At 46.2% G+C, this 18,664-nt stretch overlaps 1 protein-coding gene across 3 annotated transcripts in view; it reads left to right on the top strand.

The window, feature by feature from the left end:
* HPCAL1 (hippocalcin like 1) overlaps nucleotides 1-18,017 on the top strand; it is a 66,317-nt gene extending 48,300 nt beyond the window's left edge. For 2 of the 3 annotated variants that reach the window (XM_037391177.1, XM_037391179.1), the window contains 3 exons: nucleotides 12,287-12,689; nucleotides 13,856-13,961; nucleotides 16,944-17,528. In XM_037391177.1, the coding sequence (XP_037247074.1) occupies nucleotides 12,312-12,689; nucleotides 13,856-13,961; nucleotides 16,944-17,041 (582 nt within the window). In that variant the 5' untranslated portion in view covers nucleotides 12,287-12,311 and the 3' untranslated portion in view covers nucleotides 17,042-17,528. Of the gene's footprint in view, nucleotides 1-12,286; nucleotides 12,690-13,855; nucleotides 13,962-16,943 lie in introns of all 3 variants that reach the window. The other variant, XM_037391180.1, reaches the window with a different exon arrangement.
* Nucleotides 18,018-18,664: the final 647 nt, after the last annotated feature.

The following is an 18,664-nucleotide window of genomic DNA, read 5'->3' as shown; positions in this document are numbered from 1 at the left end:
AGATCTGGGTGGTCTGCAAATATGTATTACTGTATTTAGGATCTGGTTCTGTTACATCCAAGTGAAGTCAGTATTCCATCAGTATTCATTAGGACTGGGTTGTTTTTTTTTTTGTCAATGCCAATTATTTACTTATCAGTACTGTTGCAAGGCGAGGAAGGTCCAGTGTGGCTGCAGAGGTGGGGAGGGAGGGAATGAGCTGGGAGGGATGGATGGAGCAAGTTGGGTGTATCTGTCTGTCAGAATAAAGGGGCTGCTGCAGCCCTGTAGACCATACGTGAAAGGGTTAAAAAGTAAATGGGGCTGAGAAACAGCATGATGTCAAGATAGCATTGCACAGTGTAAATGTAGCATCTTGATTTTCCTTTTTCAGCGAAAGATGTTCTCAGGGGGCCAGTCTGGCTCAGCACCTTTGGTGGGGGAGCTGGGAGCCCTCTCCTGGGCTTTCCACAGGCTTTGTTATCTGGATGGTGCTGGTCACAATGGGACTGTGGGCAGCCCAGCCTTCCCCTTCCCACCAGCGTGGTGGGAACTGCAGCGGGGTGGCCACATCCCGTGGGAGAGCCCCGGCAGCCTTCAGCAGGGTCCCAGCCAGACCAGACTTTCTTCCAGCGGCAACCCTTTTGGTCTTCAGCAGGCCTTGGGAGGAGGGTTATTTAAAGCCCTTGTCCTTTCTGTGGAGTATAGGAAGTAGGAAGCGCTTCCTCCCCGTAGATCTCTATCCAAAGCTTTTGTCCGCTTCCTTACAGTCCCACCCTGCTTGGAGTTGCTCCAAAACCCAGCACGCTGGGGCCATGCGCCCTGGTTCAGCGGGATCATCCTCAGCTGCAGCCCCTCCTTTTCCAAAGCAGAAGGTTTCGGCACCAAAACGTCAAAGAGTGCCATCCTGGGCTGGGCAATGGGATATAGAAATGCCTGTTCACACTGCCTCACCACCCCTCCTGCAGTTAGGAATGCTGGTGTTGCCGAGAGGAAATATGGGGGCTGACCTTCCTTTGGGAGTCCGATTGATGCTTGCTGCTGCATTTTAGTTGTGAAACTTAAGGGAGATCTCAAAGTCGGTCTGACAAGTCATGATCTCTGCAATAAAGGGTCAAGAAACGAAAGAAAGTAATGTTAACCACAAGAATGTAAGGGCCTGAAATGCTTTCAAGGTACTGCCTGCTCTCTTCAGAGGATGGGGGGGAAATGTCGAACTATTTCTGTTGTGCTGGGTGTATCTCAGGGAAGTCCAGCAGCAGGTCGTGTCTGTGTTTGCATACGGGAGAAGAAGAGACTGTAACAGGAGGCTCAGCCAGGGCAGAGCATCGCCTGGAGGATCTGCCTTGGTGCCTCCGTGGTCCAGACTGCCTTCAGCAGATAAAGCTTCGCCTTCCTCTGGCAGGAACTTCTTCCCTGGTGCCAATGTGACTCCGTACATCTACATCAGTTTTGGAGCTGACTCCTCTGACCCTGAAGGTGGTACATTTGCTGGCCCTTCCTTTTCGGCATACGTACTGCCACAAAAAGCTGTTAGCAGGCTTCAAGGCGAAGGGAAGCAGTCTTGTGGTTGTGTGCTGAAAGATGATGTCTGCACACCCCAGGTGAAGGCACCACTTCAGAAACTTTCAATTAGTGCACCACCCTGCAGCAGCATAGCCCTCCTTTTAACCGCTGCTGTGTCCTTTAAACACTTTTTTCCTGTTCCTCTCAAGAGGAAAAAATAAATGATAAATTATTGTGTTGATGTTACACAAATGTTGCACTTACAGAAAGGTCTTGTTGACATGGATACCTTCTTGTGCAGAAAAGTTGCTGAAAATTTCCAGGAAAATAGATATGCTGTCCTTGGGGAAGGGAGATTGAAACAAACTGACAGCCTGTTGGCTAGCGTTGATCTTGGTTTGTGAAAGATGCAGAAGTTGAAAGTGTTGGGTTTCGTAGGAGTTTCTGTAGCCCTATTAGAAGTGGAGCTGCCTAGTGGTTGATACCAGGTATAGCTTAGGGTCTCTTCAGAGACCAGAGTAATAAATAAAAAGATCAAAAAGTGGCTGAGGTCAGTATCCTGGCATGGCTGGACCCAAAAGAGCTTATTTGTTCATGGCCTGATATGTTAAAACCTTACTGATTAGGTGGGGGTTTTTTTGCCTTTGCTAAAACAAAGTTCATGAAGGTAATGCCATATGAAAGAGAGACCGTAAGGTGGTATCAGGAGTAGGTTTTCTCCCTTGTCCCCCTCTCTCCCCATGAACGTCCACCTTCAACATCGCTGTTGAGAGAAGACACTAATTTCCTGTTTTTCCAGTCAAGCCCTTTGCTGGTGCAGCACCAGGGCTGCAGGACGGGGTGTGCCCCGTATGTGGTCTCAGGTGGAGGTCAGCTCTCATCCCACGCCTGTCGGGGGGCTTCCTGCTTCAAAGCACCACATCTCCTTCCTGTTACCATACCCAGTTCGGGAGGAAAATACACCCATTTGGCCACTACTGGCTTCGCTTAGATATAAATAAAAAATTCAGCACGATTTGATTTTTCGTTTGCTGTCTTACCCAGCCTGCTGACAGAGGCTTGGCCCCAGGCAGCCCTCACCCGCAGCGCTCAGAAAAGCGCATGTGGTGTGGATGTTGCTGGGGATGGAGCCCTGTGGTGGAGGTTAATGAAAAAAGTGATGGCCTGCGTGTGGATTGCACGGTTTGTTTCCAAGATGATTTGCATTTGAGTGTTGAATGCTGTGCAGAAACGCCAGAGGAAAGGATTTTCATAGGGTTGTTCTCAGTGCCCCTAAAAATGTTGTGCCTCTGGGTCAGGGGGTCTTCAGCTGTCTCCTGTGATATGGAGCGCTCCCTTTCTCTGAGACAGACAGTCATATTGCTGTTCTGCGTAATTATAGCGAACGCACTTAAAAGCAAACCGTACTGTTGAGTGTTGAGGATTAATAAAAGTTGCAGCTACTTAGCACCTGGTCTGGGACTGGCAGTGTCCTGCTGTGCTGCTGCATCAGCCTCTGCTTGCCTTGGACTCAGCTGCGGGGAGGGTGCAGCAAGCACGGTCCCTGACAGCTCAGCGAAGGGGTGTTGCCCATGTTTTTTACTGATTTGGTAGGGACTAGTCGCAAAGTAATACCATGTCTCCTGTTTTCTGGAGATCTCCCATTTTTAATAACGGGAACTGAAGTAAGAGGTGAAAGGGCGTATGACTTGTATCACTGAGCATCACGCATGGCCAGAGAGATGGTCTGTCATATCACCACTGATGAAGCAAGGATGCCCTTCTTATCTCTTCAACGGGTATAGAAAATGGCACTTTGTGTTCAGAATCCACCTAACAGGAACGCCAGTGCCCTGCTCACCCCTGCAACCGTCAGGTCTGGAGTTCACACCACCAAGGCACTGCCTTGGGCAGACACCCGCCTGTGCCCTCGCACACGTTGCCCACGGACAGCCAGTGGCTCCGGCGGGCCTTGGCGTGTGCAGACCTTGCTATCCGGGCAGGACAGCAAGATGTTGCCCCAGATGAGTGTCCACATCCCAGTACAGGCTTTGTTATAATTCAATACAAGGTGTTTGGTGGTGTGTTCTCAAGGCACGAAGGCTTGTGGTGGCCCTGATCTCGCATCATGGTCCTCGTGTGATGCTCTTGTCCAAGGTTTGTGCTGGGGACATGGCTGTCCTGCACATGATAGTAGTCTCTGTACTTTTGGCTCCTTGATTTTAAAAACAAATATTTATAAAAAGCCCTGTGAGGCTGGTACAGTCACCTGCACCAAGACTTGAGTAATATCCTCCGCTAGCATAGAGCTTGGGCTGATTCCTACCAGCAGAAGGTTTGGTCTTCTGCTGCCTGAATTGCTGCATCCAGCAGAACCAGGTTCCTTCCTCAAGGGTGAGATGCTGTTCTTGTGTAGGTATTTCACAGAGTTTTTATTTCACAGGGGTTTTATACCTCTGCAAGGAAAAAAAAAGTTGAACTATAGGTTTGCTTTCCATTTTTTTTAATGTGGGTTTTTCATTCGACAGACAAGAGAATAAAGGTGTGAAACAATTTGTTACTATCATTGGTGGTTGTCACTGAAGCGGAAAAATAAGTGTCTTGAGAAGAATTTTGGTTTAGTGGAGTATATTTTTACAAGAAAGTTAACCAGTGGCTTTTGTGCTATTTTAAAATTATGATGGGTGTAAAAATAACAAAATACCACAAACAAACTTATTTAGAAAGCTAGATTAATAAAATAAACAGATTAATTTATATTAGATTTGAGATTTTTGGAACACAAAAGTAGGTAGTAATAGAAATTGTTAGCAATAGCTGTGTATGTAGTGGATGAAAATGTTACTAACAGTCTTTCTCTTTTGGTTGATCCTCCCCCCCCCCTCCAGTGTTTCAGTATTTTTAATTAAACATCTAAATAAATGTTGGGTGAATTCTTCTTAAAGGTAGCTAGTTGACAGATCTTCAAACCCACATTTTTCAGCATCTTTTTACTAAGCATACCTCTGCTAAATAATGCTTAAAAAAAAAAAAAAAAATTTCTTCCCACTCTTTGGAAGCAAACCCAGCTCGATTCTCTTCCCTTCAAATTAGCTACCCTGAAATCCCCTTGATTCCTCCAGCCCCTGTATCCCAACACCGTACCTGCATCTGGAAATGAAGGGCGTCAGATCTCTGATTATTTTTTTTTTCATTTAGGGGCATCGTTAGCAGTGAGGATGGTCTTGCAGAGGGCTGATTATCATCTGCCACTGACTTTTTAGGAAGTGTCATTATCCCCAAACTCCCCATCTTCTTCACGTAAATGGCTCTGATGCTGCCAGGTTTGCTCAGGTGCCACTGGCTGGTTCTTGATGCTGCTGTATTTTGGCTAATTGTTCTGAATTTAATCCAGCTTCCTTTCTCCCAAGGCTGTGATTATTCTTTAGAAAACTATTATGTGATTTGCCTTCATCAATTTAATCAATGGATGGTATGAAACTTTCGAAACCCAATGACAAAAGAGCCCAACCATGCTAACTCTGGGGGTTTAATTACTTTAAAAATATAATGCCCGGTGCTGATTTTTGTCACTTCCCTTTTTTCTAAAAGGTGTGATGTACTCTCTGATTTCCTCATTCCCATCAGGCATTTTCCCCTATCCTGCAGGCCTGCACTCACAGAGCTTTATTTAAAATTATGTATCACAACAGTGTATTCGGTGAACATGATTTGGGCTTTTCCTCATGCAACCCAACCTTCTCAGAAAAAGACCTTGTGTGCTAAGACATTGTGCTGACATGTTTTCCTTGCTCTGTAATATTGTGTAAACAAACCATTTTTTTTTTTTTTTTTAAGCCTTGCCAACATTGCACAGCATCTGAAGACAAAATAGGGCTGGCTGCTCCTCCCTTGGTTTCATTTTAGGGGGGGAAAAAAAAAAAAAGGAAGAGGCAAAGGGAGGCGACAAGGAAAATCCACTCATGATTTTCTTTTCCTGTCTGCAATCGCAAGCTGTGTTGCTGCCTGATCTGCTCCCACCCAAATTAATTCAATTTCCTAATTTACTCAAAGTATTTCTGTGCTTTTCTTATTTGCATTGGGAATATTTGCCCTTTACAGTAATAAGCTCTCCTCCCTGAGCAGGGGAATATTACGGAGAGCTTCCCAAGAAACTGCCACTTTTCTGGTCCCACCACAGGTCTGATTTTTTTTCCTCGTTAGCAGCAATTTGTGAGTGTTTGGGGGTGTTTTGTGGTTCTTTGGTTTCTTTGCAATGAATTTGTAACCATGCCCTCGATGGCAAACTCTCATCTCCTGGTGATGGGGGCCAGTGCTGGTGGGCGCAGCGGGTACCAGCGTGCCCTGGCTTGTCGCAGTGCTTACCGCGGCTGGGGAGCTGCTGCGCTGTCATCTGCAAATGCCTCTGCACCACATACCAATGAGATGAATGAAAAACGGTTCTTGGGTTAATGCATTGATGCTCAGTGTCAGAGACTAATTGATTTTTCCCTCTAAATCGGGAATATAATTCTGAGTAAAGGGACTTCAATAGGCAAGAGCAATCCAGAGACCTGTAAGTGAATTTCTCAGGTTTCAGCCCTTGCACCTGACTCCATGAAATTAATGTGCCAGCCTGGAAATATTCCTCTCACATAGCTGTTTGCAGGATTGGAGTCTTTTTAATTACAACTTGCTTTGGTGAGCTGGGAGGGGGGAAAGGTTACCTATAATGGGTTTTCATCCCAGACGTGGAGTTGGGTTTTCGAGACCACAGAGTTCCTGGGTACGTGTTCATGGGTAAAATTCCAAAGTAAGGTGGCTCAAGGTCCGTTACCGACTCACTGCGCATTTCGGAAGGATGTTCACTATATGTACCTGAATTGTTACTGAGTTTTCTGGAGCTGAACATGTGGGTGATACAGGGGGTGGTCCTTCCCCTTCACCTACTTTTTTTTAATAAGTTTCTGAAAAGCATTCAACTTGAAAATAAGTTGGAAGTAAGCAATGTTACTTATTCAAAGAAAAGCGTGATTAGTCATTGGAAGTGAAAACTTTTAAAAGCCCATTTATTTATTTAGTGTGGTGGGTTCTTCGCTTGTCAGGTTTCATTTCTCTTTCTGTTTCCCCAAAGGCAGCAGGAGAAGGAGCTTCAGCTCCTTTTGGCTCCAGCCTTTCGCATCTCAAACCCCACAGCGTTTCTGCCGGGTTTCAGTTTTTTGCTGCATTATCCATTGAGATTTCTCTTTTGGCTCGCTACTTACTTTATTAGCTTTTCAGGAGGTGAAGATATTCCTTGTTGCATTTCAGACTTTATCAGAAGCTGCTGCTTGTGGCCCTGAGTTTATGGCTTGGGAAGACGGAGCAGGTGCTGCGGTTAGCTGGTACACGAGCATCGGGGCTGCTTTTGCCACAGGGCAGGAAAGAAATTCGCATGAGTTTACCAGGCAGGACCAGATATCTATAGCAACATATTTGTATATCCTGTGCTTTCTCTCTTGCAACACTGGTTGCTTAGGATACTGGCATTAAAACATGTAACAAAATCTGCCCTTTAGTCCAGGGTTCATTATCCATCCCAGGCCCATGTAATTGCACATTTCCCCTCCCAGTTCAGATCAGACCTGTTGACCAGCCCTGGGCAAAGCACGGTGTGGAAGATGTCATTATAATCCCATTTTGCAGCTTGTTTGCTACATGATCTTTTCTTACCGCTAGACATTTGTTGCTAGTTGGGGTGCCCGAGAACCCAGCTCCCTCTTGTAGCTTCGTCCGCAGGAACTGGAGTCTTCTTAAATACATCTGTGCATTGACTGAGTTGGTGAGCAATGGTGCTACCAGACCTCAGAACATTTCTCCTCGAGGGTGCGTTTCTGAAGTGTGGCAGCACAGATCTTTAGTGACTGAGGCTTTTATTTGGACTACCTGTGGGTTTTGTTTGTTTTTTTAATACAAGTATCAAACTTTAAAAAATACAGCCTCAGAACAAGGCACCACAGTTGCTGAATTGCCCCAGAGGAGCAGGACCTCCTCATGGCTCTTGTCTTCACCTGACCATAGAAAAAAGGATATTGAGGCTATTTCACAGAATGGCTGAGGTTGGTAGGGACCTTTAGAAATCGTCCAGTCCACGCTCCCTGCTCAAGCAGGCTCAGGTAGAGCAGATTGCTCAGGACCGTGTCCAGCTGGATTTTCAGTATCTCCAAGGATGGAGGCTTCACAGTTTCTCTGGGCAACCTATGCCGGTGTTTGACCACCATCACTATAAAGCAGTGTTTCCAAGCAAAGCCTTTCTTAACATGATGCTCACAAGGTCCCTGTGGGCTAAATCCTTTTGTCTGTTCTTCTGCAGCCCAAGGCAGAAGGCACCAGTGATGGATCTGACACTTGAGGTGTTTTAGTAAAATGATCTTCCACACCTGTGGGAATGGTTCTTGCATTTCAGACCAACTTCGAGCAGTATTTGATGTCTGGCTTATGCTGTTCATTTGCTTGGGGCTCCTCAGCCCCAGAGGCACTGTGCCTCAGCTTCAGAACCGTAACAGATCTCAGACATGCTTGTTTAGTTTTATAAGTGATCACTGCAAGAAAAACGGTGCCAGATTTCCCCCTGCAAAGCAGATAGCTCAGATAATATAAAAGGTGTTTATTCTATTTCTCTGTGCACTTTCTCTGCTGGAGAGCACTTCTGTCCTGTAGACAGGCATTTCATCAATTTTCCTTTTTTTACTAACACTAAATCAGTATTCAACGGGGTTTGCACAGGGAAGTGCACCTCTAAGGAGTCATTCCTCCTTTTGCAGCCCTAGCTGATGCACTAAGAGTGTCCCATCAGGAGTTCAGTTCAAGGGATTTTTGCCTTCAGAAGGTTTGCAGTGAAAAAGCTGGGTTGGCCTCCAGCTCTTCAGGCTGTGTGCTCCGAGAATGCTTCTACCTGCAGTAACTGGTGGTTGACAAAGTGTTCATGTAGAAGTAGGATGCACTGAGCTTTGCTACAAGTATTTCAAATACTTCAGGGCGTGGATGCTGACAACCCTTCCATCTATTGGTAAAAACACAGAATTGCTACTTCAGCTGTTTAACTGGTGTGTACCTCGGCCTCAGTAAGAGACCTTTTTTTCTCATTGCTAGGCTTTTGCTACGAGATTATTGCTTACTTTTGTTGAGCCTAGAAGGACAGAGGATATATTCAAGTAGGAGTTCTCTGGCATCTTGGTTTCTAGCCTGGCTGAATGTAGGCTTATTGCAGGCAGGCAGCAGCACCACATAATTTTAACAAAAATTTTGGTGTGAAACTGGAACAAAAATGCATCTGCATTTCCCCCTGTTTGAGCCTTACATGACTGAGCATTGCTTTCATGAGCAGTGATACACTTGTGAAGTCTACTGGTCTGCGGTTATACTTCCGAGCTTTTCCTTGTCTGATCACCTCAAGGGCATTCCTGTGATGATTTTTGTTACTGCCATGATAGTGCCGGATGTTCTGAGGGCTTTTGCTCATCATGCTAAGCCAGGATAGACCTTGCTGCAATGTATGCAGCATCACTTCCCTGGATTTCACCCTGGCGTGATGGGAAATGAGGGACAGGCAGGCTGTAATTGGAGTTAGGACTCCGTCGACTGCCCAGGGCAGTGTTGGGTGCAAGGATGTCTCTCCTTCCTTGCCTTCTACACCCACTGCAGCAGGAGATTTGGCTGGTACAGGCTCATTAAGAAATGTCCCACAGCCCTAATCACAGGACTGACCTGAGCATCCCAGACTCACTCCCTGTGATTTCCATTAGCAGCCATCCTCTGAGTGGTCTTGTGGCTAAATCAGCCGGTGAGCCTCTGGAAAGTGATTTGATGAAAGCATTTTATAGCAATCGAATGAAATGTCAGTTGGATGCCAGCAGCAGGGGTTGCTGTCATGATTAATGAGGTATTTAGGCGTTTCACTTTGGAGGAGCTACCTGCAACACAATTCACATCGAAGCTGGGTGTTTTTAGATCGGCTTTAATAAATTAATGTTAATGTTGGATATTTAATTATTTCTAACAAATTAGTTACAGCAACTGCAGGGTTGCATTTGGGTTGAACACATTATGAAGCCTTTCAGAAAGCTGATGTGCAAAAAAGGTTGGTATTCAGAGCATGGCACATTACTTTTCTGGTATAAAACAATGTAAAAGAAGAAGAAAGGTTGAAATAACCTGTGATTTGTTGAATGCAAAGACTAGTTGAATATAAAGCTTTTGAAGCGGATGTTAAATGAGCATCCATCCAAGTAACAGGATATATCTTACCACTAGTAGAAGTAGTGAAATCTAATAAATGAAATGAACACCTTACCTCTTTGTTGTCCGGGGCCCTCTATTTTAAAGGGAACAAGAACAATAAAGATATTACAGGAGCAGGGGAAAATGGCATTGAACCTTTTCAAACCTCTTTTGACTAGCAGTTGGAAGTTTTATGGTCCCTTAACCCTGTGCGTGGTTAAAGCTGAGGTTACTTCTGCTTAAAGTCCAGCTCCTGCATTGAACGGGCTCTGCCAATCCTCCTGCCTTTCTCCCAGGGAAGTCCGAGACAGTGGCAGGTGCAGCAGGGACCGCTTTTGGATGGGGACGGTAGTTCTTACAAAGCGCTCAGGCATCATGAAGTGAAGGGGTTCATTGAAAGATGGAACCTGGAGGTACCTCCTTGCCCAAGGACAGAAACATAGTGTCACAATTTCTGCTCTGAAAAAAAAAAAGGATCACTGTCCACACATTTTTTTGCTCCAAGCCGCTGTTTTCTGGAAATCGACTGCAGCTAAGTAGAATATTGTGTTTTCTGCCCTTGGCACTGCAAGGATGAGTATCTGGAGCAGGGGAGATTCAGAGATGGATATGCAGCGGGAGCATCTGGGAGTTAGTGGTTTAACTGGAGGGCAGCCCAGTGCTCTCCTAGAGATGATGCTGGCAGGGACAGGGAGTGGTAGCATCCCTGCATGTTGGAAGCAAGCAGAGGTATGTCATGGGCCCGGAGAAAACTCTGCAATATAATGGGCAAAAATAAAGTTGCCAATAGTTCAGCTCCAAAGCTTTTCTAGAAAACAGAAGTGCTAATGACAACCCAGATTTCTGTTAAGCCCGATACATTGAACTAATGAGCAGCTGGCTGGTTTTTGTCTCTGAGCATTAAGCCACAGAGCAGGATGTGGATTTTTACATTGCTGAGGCTATGCAGAGACTAAGTAGAGTACAAATAAAACAAGCTTAAATTCAGCTGTTGAAAATCTCTCTGCTGTAGAGCAACTTACTTTTTGCTGACCTTTAACATGTTTTTTTAAATAGGTTCTTATGCGTGCCTGGGATTCTTACTGTCTGGGAAGTGCTTAGCCCGTGTTGTATTTTGCCTGGTCTCTGCACTCTTTGTTGCTTAGCTCTTGCCATTTACTGAGTGGCCACGTGGTGTAACCTGCCTACTGCACCGGCTGTGAGCAAGCCTAACGAGGGCGTAACAGGCTGTGCAGAGAAATGTCATTGATGCTGGACCAGTTTTATGCAAACCAAAACCAGAGGGGTTTGGATGTGACTTTGGGCAAAGCTTGTGAATAAACTTCTTGGATCCGGGGAAGGAGGCGCAGCTCAGCCTTTTGCTTGGCTGCTTGGGTTGGTATTGCTGGGATGCCATCGAAGGCTGAAAGGGACAAAAGCCAAAAATATATTATGGTTTTGTTTGTTTTCTGTTGTTTCCTAAGTGCAAATAGACCACCTTTCATTTTCCTGAAGGAGCTTTCCTGTTGCTGGGTGGTCGCACCTGCATGGTCACCTGCACCGTATGGGGCACTGTCAGTGGATGGGACAAACCCAGCCCCCTCCTGACATCCTGATAAAATCCTGAGGTTAAAATGCCTTTTTTCTCACATTGGGGAATATTGAACTTACTGAATAAGCTTAAATAGAAGTATAAACCCCACTAAACCTGAAAGGAGTTGCTTTGCCGAACATTTTGCTGTAAAAAGCCCTTTTCCCTGCTTGTCCGGGAGGGCAGAGGATTGTGATCTGCTCAAAAGGATGAAGTACCTTGTGTTGGTGCTGCTGTTGCAGTGACCCGTCTGCTTGCGCTGCCCCCACAGTTGAGAAAAAGAGGGAGAAGTCTTTTGGGGTGATGCTGTTGAGCATGGGCTGTGCTGAGCTTACCCTTGCTGCAGCCTTCTGCGACCCCCATGGTGCTGCAAGCAGCACCGACCCAGCCCCACCGCGCTGGGGGGCTGCTGTGGGGCGAGAGGTGCAGGGAGGAAGGAGATGCTCCATAAGCCAAGGAGTTTCAGAGATCATCTGCATGATGCAAACACTGCTGGCACAGAGCCGCCTGCCCTTCCTGCTCCTTGTTCACCCCGGCTTACTTTCACTTTTGAACAGATGGATTTTACTTTTCATCGTTGCTGCTGTCCCTGGCTGCTCCTGCTCGATTGTCACAGCAGATCAGCCTGGTGGGGTGGGTCAGGAGCTGGAATCCAGACCTGGGCATCACAAACCATATGAAAGAGGAGCAGGACAGAGGAGAACTTAAATAACGAGGATTATTATTTCGCAGATAATAAGGATTAATAATAAGGATTAGTATTTCCTGAACAGACCCTCCTGAACTACCTTCCCTTGTCCTTCTGCAGCGTACTAGAACTGAGAGGGCCTAAAGGAGAGGAAAAAAGGCCAAATGAAATGAATTTTCCTATTGCCTAGTTTCCTAGACTTACAGCATCCCTTTTTTCCTCTTTCCCCCTTGCCCTGGGCTGCATTTCCCACAGGGCTCTGCCTGTCCCAGCCCCTCTCCACGGCGTGGGGCTGGAGCTGAGGCGGATGCTGTCTCATTTTACAGCCACTGAACACAGATCCAGAAGAGGATGGGGAAGCAGAACAGCAAGCTGCGCCCTGAGGTGCTCCAGGACCTGCGCGAGAACACCGAGTTCACAGACCACGAGCTGCAGGAGTGGTACAAGGGCTTCCTAAAAGATTGCCCAACGGGCCATTTGACTGTAGAAGAGTTCAAAAAAATATACGCAAATTTTTTCCCCTACGGCGACGCGTCGAAGTTTGCAGAGCACGTCTTCCGCACCTTCGACACCAATGGCGACGGGACGATTGACTTTAGGGAATTCATCATCGCCCTGAGCGTCACCTCCCGGGGCAAGCTGGAACAGAAGCTGAAGTGGGCATTTAGTATGTATGACCTGGATGGCAACGGGTACATCAGCCGTGGGGAAATGCTAGAAATAGTGCAGGTGAGGCGCCGTCTCTATTTGATGTTTTATTCGTGCTGCTGTAACCTCTTCATCCTGAGACAGGTAGAACTGGAGATGAGGGATGTGCTGAGCTGGGTCACTGCTGCCCCAGGGAGGCTCCTGAGCCCACAGTTCCCAAAGGGACACTGGGGTCCATGGTGGGACCTATGAGATGCAGATGAGAGACGGCCCTGAGATACAAACAGGGCGCTTGTGCAACTGGCCTGCAGCCAAAAATCTTGCAGCTCTCCCCAGGGATCGCTTAGCGGCATGTTGTTGGGATCAAAATAGACCCAATGCAAATGTTACTGACCTGATTAATCTCAGAATGAATACTTTGAAACATCAAATCTGAGTCAACATGAGCTCTGGATGAAAGGCTGTAGCATGTCTTTGTTTCCGGAAGGCTGGAAACATGTAGCCCATGGGCTGTAGCAGGGGGGCGTGTAGGCAGTTCCCGGTGCCCCTGCCCCACGCGCCGGCTGGGGCTCGGCCTCGGCAGAGGGCTGCTTGCCACCCACGCTGGGGCTGAGATCTGTCTCCAGTGCGCTGCAAGGGGCTCTGGGAAGCACCTCATGCATTCAGCCGGTGCCAGCGCCCTGGCCATCAGGCCTCATGGCTGAGCGGGGACCATTAGGAGGAGGGCTAGGACTGCAGACGTCCTGAAGAGGTCTCATCTAAGTCTGAAAATGCATTTCCTTACCCATCCACAAAGAAAAGCAATCCCTATTCCTATATATTATTCATATTCACCTGTAATCCATACAACACCCCGCACGCACACACTTAACTGAGTGTATGTTGAGAGCCAGCCAAAGAGGTGATGGCTTAGCCCAGTTGCAGAAAAGAGAATTACACACCATTGCCTCCTGTATTTTAGCTCAGTCCTGCTCGTACGTTAATCTAGACCCTGACTTTCAGTTAAACTGACCTAGCGGTGCGGGAGCTTCTTTTGAAGCTTGAATGAATACAGGAAAGAAAAATAAAAAGGGCTGCAGTCAGAAACTCCTATTTGTTTTGCTTTATAAAGTCCTGCAGCTGCCTGCCAGGGTCAGCTGCATTGTTTTTATTGCTACAGGCTGAAATTCTTTTTCTCAGGCTTGATGCTTTATTGTTTGGGTCGTGTTTTTCCTATATCTTTGTTTTTCTATTTTTTTAATACTCAGGCAATCTACAAAATGGTTTCATCAGTGATGAAGATGCCGGAAGATGAATCCACTCCCGAGAAGCGAACAGACAAGATCTTCAGACAGATGGACACAAACAACGATGGTAGGCTCCCACCAGCACCCCCTCATAGGCTCTAGAAGTAGAGGTTTTCTAGCCCAGCGCTGGTAGAAGCAGATGGTGGTATTTCAGGAGGAGGGGTAGAGGGCAGGGATGTCTCCACCAGCGCCTCTGGTCTCTGCCTGGCCTCGGTGAGCATCTGCAGTCCATAACAAATAGGGTGAATAAGGGGGCAGTGGGTGAGAGACCTTTCCTGCTGTGGGGCTGGAAGGGGAGCAGTCCTTCCTCCGCATTTCATGAGTGAATCCCCTTCTGCAGAGGCTCCTTTGAAAATCCTGTGAGTCTTTGGGTTGTTTTCTTTGGGCATAGCATAAACTACGCACCGAGGTTTTGCTCCTGTTGCCCTTGATCGAGTTGCACTCCTGTGCTTGTCATCGGTAATGTGGGTTGGGGATGCTGTTGGGTACCCAATTTGGGAAAGCAAAAATTCCCCTGGGTTCATAATACTTCTTTTCTGTGCATGTCTATGGCATGTGTCCATATATGCATGGTCACATTTGAATCTGCAGTGTTTACTCTGTTGCAGTGCGTGCGGCAGGGGGATGTAACAGCTCCCGAGCTAATTATGGAGCCACTTGACAGATTACCTGACAGTGCACCCATCACAGCCTGTCCACCTGAGCTAGCTCATTTCCTTAGGCTTGAAAAACACAGGCAAAATGAAACAATTTCCTCTGCCCGTCAGCCTGCTGACATGTTTCCTCTCATCCTACTTGAGATGGAGCTTTTCCTGGGAATTATCCTGGTAGCAGCTAAGGTGGCAGCTCCCCACATCAAAATCAGGAGCTGTATCCTACTGATGCACTCAGCAGGAGCCAAGATTTCCTTCTAGTACTGAGATATGGAGACATGAAAAAACATGATCTTATGTATAGAAAGGTTTTTATTTAAAATAATTTTATGGCTGTATTTTGGCATCTGCAGATGCAGCCCCCAGGGCAAATTCCTGGCCTTGCTGAAGTCCTTGCATATTTTACCTTTAACTTCATCAAAATTAGCACTTCATCCCCTGACTTCACATGTGGAGGGCCCTACAATAACATGATTAAAGTATTTTTTCTTATGCAGAGAAAGTAGCAGTGCATGCAGATGTGCAACAGAGTAGTGGTCAAAAGAACTGCTATATACATCCTCCATCTGATGCACTTTGTTGCTGAAATAACATCATCCTTTTTGCAGTAAAATACCAGCCCTGTAAGCCGTGCAGTGCCAAGCAGTAAAGTCTGTGCACGGGGAAACGCGTGTGCTCTTGGTGGCTGGAAATATTTCTTCTTCCCTATCTGACTGTTGGACATTGCAAATAGATTTTGATTTGTACTTTGCTTTTAAATATTGTAAGGAAAGAAGAAAACTGATCAATGTTCTGATAGTTATAAGTACTCTTTTTCAGGCTGATAAAAACCTAAGAGAACGCTTGGTTTGGGAACATTGGCTTAAACCCCAGAAATTAAGACAGAAGTGTGCCACAGGTTGTTTAGCTTCTGTGATTTCTACAAGAGGAAGGTTTGCTTATTTTGACCTGTTTGACCTGATTCAGGTGCTGGCCACCGAGCTCAGTCCTTTCCCCATCCTTGTGGCAGGCTGGGAGCATCCTGGGGCTGGTGAAAACCAGCACAATGAGCTTGTGCCTCCCTGCCTTCGGGGGCACGTGGCCAAAAGTGGCAGCAGGCAGCTGCCAAGTGCAAGATATTCATGCATGGGTCCTGCCTGTCTCGAGTGGAGCATGTGGGTTGGGTAAGGACGGCCCTGGGGCATTGTGTGCAGGTAGGGGTAGGTTGTGCTGGGAGCATGAGATAGTGGGACATCAGCAGACACAGTGTCAGGGACGCAGCAGATGCTTGTCTCCTCCGGTTCGTAGGGAAAAGTGTTTCATTTCTCATTAATATTTCTATGGCTTATTTCTGCCATGGTTCAGAGTAGTGGAGCAGGAGAGTATTGGTGATAGCAGGCAAGGCAGAGGTTGCTTACAGGCTCCCAATGACATTTGTGCAGGGGTCTGGTCTCGAGTTTGGGAAAAACCTGCCAGGAAGCTTGGTTGCCCCGGGATGAGGTCTGACAGACCAGATGGGATCTTTCCTCCTTGCCATACCGAGCCATGCTGTGCCATGGGACTGTTGGAGCCAGGGCGGTTGCTCCTCATCGTTGCTTTTCCAGAGATTGCCTTTTCAGACCCACGGACTGTTACAGGGTCCATCCAAGTCAGTGCCCCTGGCTTGAACCAAAGCTGTGTAAAGCAGAAACGCTCAGGAGCAATGCGTGGCCGTAGGTGGCTCCCCAAGGCTGGCTTTTCTTGCTGTCCTGTGAAACTGCTGCTGTTCCTGCACACCCAGCAGGGCACAGCAAGTGGCTTGTAGAGTCATAGAATCGTAGAATGGTTTGGGTTGGAAGGGACATTTAAAAGTCATCTAGTCCACCCCCCTGCCATGACACGTCTTCGTGACACTGCCATGTCTTCAACTAGACCGGGTTGCTCAGAGCTTTGTCCAGCCTGGCCTTGTAGGTGCAGGAGAAGCCATCACTGCTCAGCCCTACATGTCACAACAAACAAGGGAGCAGAGTGGGGCAATTTGGGATATTTAGGTTTAAAGTGTCATTTTCAAAGTGTGTACTCTTCAGGTACCACACCTCGTGTTCATGTGTCATGTAATATGTATAGTCTGGTTCTGGGCAAAAAACTGCCAAATTACATTAGAACAGTTGGGTTTATATTTGGTACTGTCTTTTTAAATAAAAAAATAACAGTTATTATGCTAGATTGTTTTGCAGAAGAAAAATACATCTGGGCTTAAGGGCTTGAGTAGGATTTGGCTGCTGTGCATTGCACTAAATTCCCCTGAATGCCTTTGTGATAGATTAAATATATGTATGTTGCTTCGGGGAGGGAAGGATTTTTCAAGCTACAGCAATGGTGGTGGCAACAGCTGACATTTTAAAAATTACATCCCTTTTGGTCTTCTTCCCTTTCAGGTAAACTGTCGCTGGAAGAGTTCATCAAAGGTGCCAAGAGCGATCCCTCCATTGTGCGGTTGTTACAGTGCGACCCCAGTAGCGCGAGTCAGTTCTGATTAAAGTGGACAGTGTGCACAGAGAATCTCGGCTTGTGTCCTTCAAGCTTTGCTCGCAAACGGATGCCTTCTCAACCATCCCTCCACACTTTGCAGATAAGATCCCATTGCCAGGTTGTGTGCGCGTGTGTCCGAGCGATCCAGCCCTCGCTCCCTTCGCTAACACCAGTGCAGCTCTCCTTCGGCAGCTCCATTTCTGCTTCCCCACAAATGTTATGATTCACTCTACACATTTTAAACATTAATCGAAAGGTATGTTTACATGCAGCTACAAAAGAGTTCAAATCTCTGGTGAGATACCACTTCACTTAGTCGGTAAGAAAGGTGATGTTCTAGTAGATCCCAAGAAGATACTAGGTAGGACTTTTACCCGACATAGCAGATGGTAGATAATTTATTTTGCTTCAGAAGTTACTGTGTAAAAAAAAAAAAAAAAAACAAAACACAAAGCAGACTGAATGGAGTAGGAAGTTTAAAAAAAAAAAAAAAGGAAAAAAAAAAAAAAAAGCAGCTTTCCTGGGCATGGTTCCAATTTTCTTTTTGAGGAAAATTGCTTGCACTTATCTAATGGTCTTTACTTTCTTTTAATATATATATAAATTATATATATATGGTGAAGTAAAATTTTAAATATTTAGGTCATCTATTTAAGGCATAAAGTAGTATTCGAGCTTCGTTTCTTCTAGTTGTCTGTGATTTATTCAGATCTTGGAGATTGTTTTTTTTGTGATATTTATGCATTAGCAAATTGCTGTTCCAAAAGAATTGCATGACTAGCAGTTTGTGGATATTTCACTCTGTTTAATTCCTGAATGCAAATATTTGTTCATTTTTACTGTCAGTTGTTCCAACATTACTGTATTAACAAAAGACCTGAAAGGAGTTCATCCTCATTTTGTATTTCTCAGTGGAGTCCTACTTTTGGTGGTTGCTGCGTTAAATGGCTTTTGAGTGCCCCGAGGTGATGTGACTCGCACTGCTGTTCTTGACTTGGCTACACCTCCTCCCTTTTGCTGTCGATATGTTAATAGTCTTGTGCATTCCAGTGTTATTTAATATCTGCCTAATGCCAAGAAATATTAATTGAAATAAAAGACTACTTTTCTTGTCACTGCCTGTCTTGGTCATGCAACAAGTTCCTGGCATCGCGTATTTGGGGGAAGGATGAGGCGGGCGCCTGTGGGATCCTGCTCCGTACCAGCTGGATCCTGGGTGAAGGCAATTCTTTGGTGACGACTGCGGGAAGCTGACAGCTCAGTTTCTGCTGGATGTGGAGCAGCTCAAGGTGGTGGAGGAAGGCTGCCAGCTCCACTGGCCAGGCTGTTGTGACCACAGATTTACAGAATAAAAGTACCTTGCTCCTGTCAGGTACCAGGTATGTGCTGTTGGAATTAAAGTTTGACATTGGTAGCATGGAAAGCAGTTTTCCCCACGTTCTGCAGGTAGCTGCTTAAGCCTGTCCTCTCTGCAGAACAAAGTATCAACAAATGATTTGGCCTGAGGTTAATGTTAAGCATGTAATTAAAGGATTTTTGCTGCGTAGAATGTGCTAGTAGTGGTTAGCTGGTAATACTTTAATATTAAAAAAAAAAAAAGGGATGGTTGCAGTATCCAGATGGAAAT

This window comes from Falco rusticolus, chromosome 6, assembly GCF_015220075.1.
Source record: "Falco rusticolus isolate bFalRus1 chromosome 6, bFalRus1.pri, whole genome shotgun sequence".
Lineage (NCBI taxonomy): Eukaryota > Metazoa > Chordata > Aves > Falconiformes > Falconidae > Falco > Falco rusticolus.
This window is presented reverse-complemented; position numbering and strand designations above follow the sequence as displayed.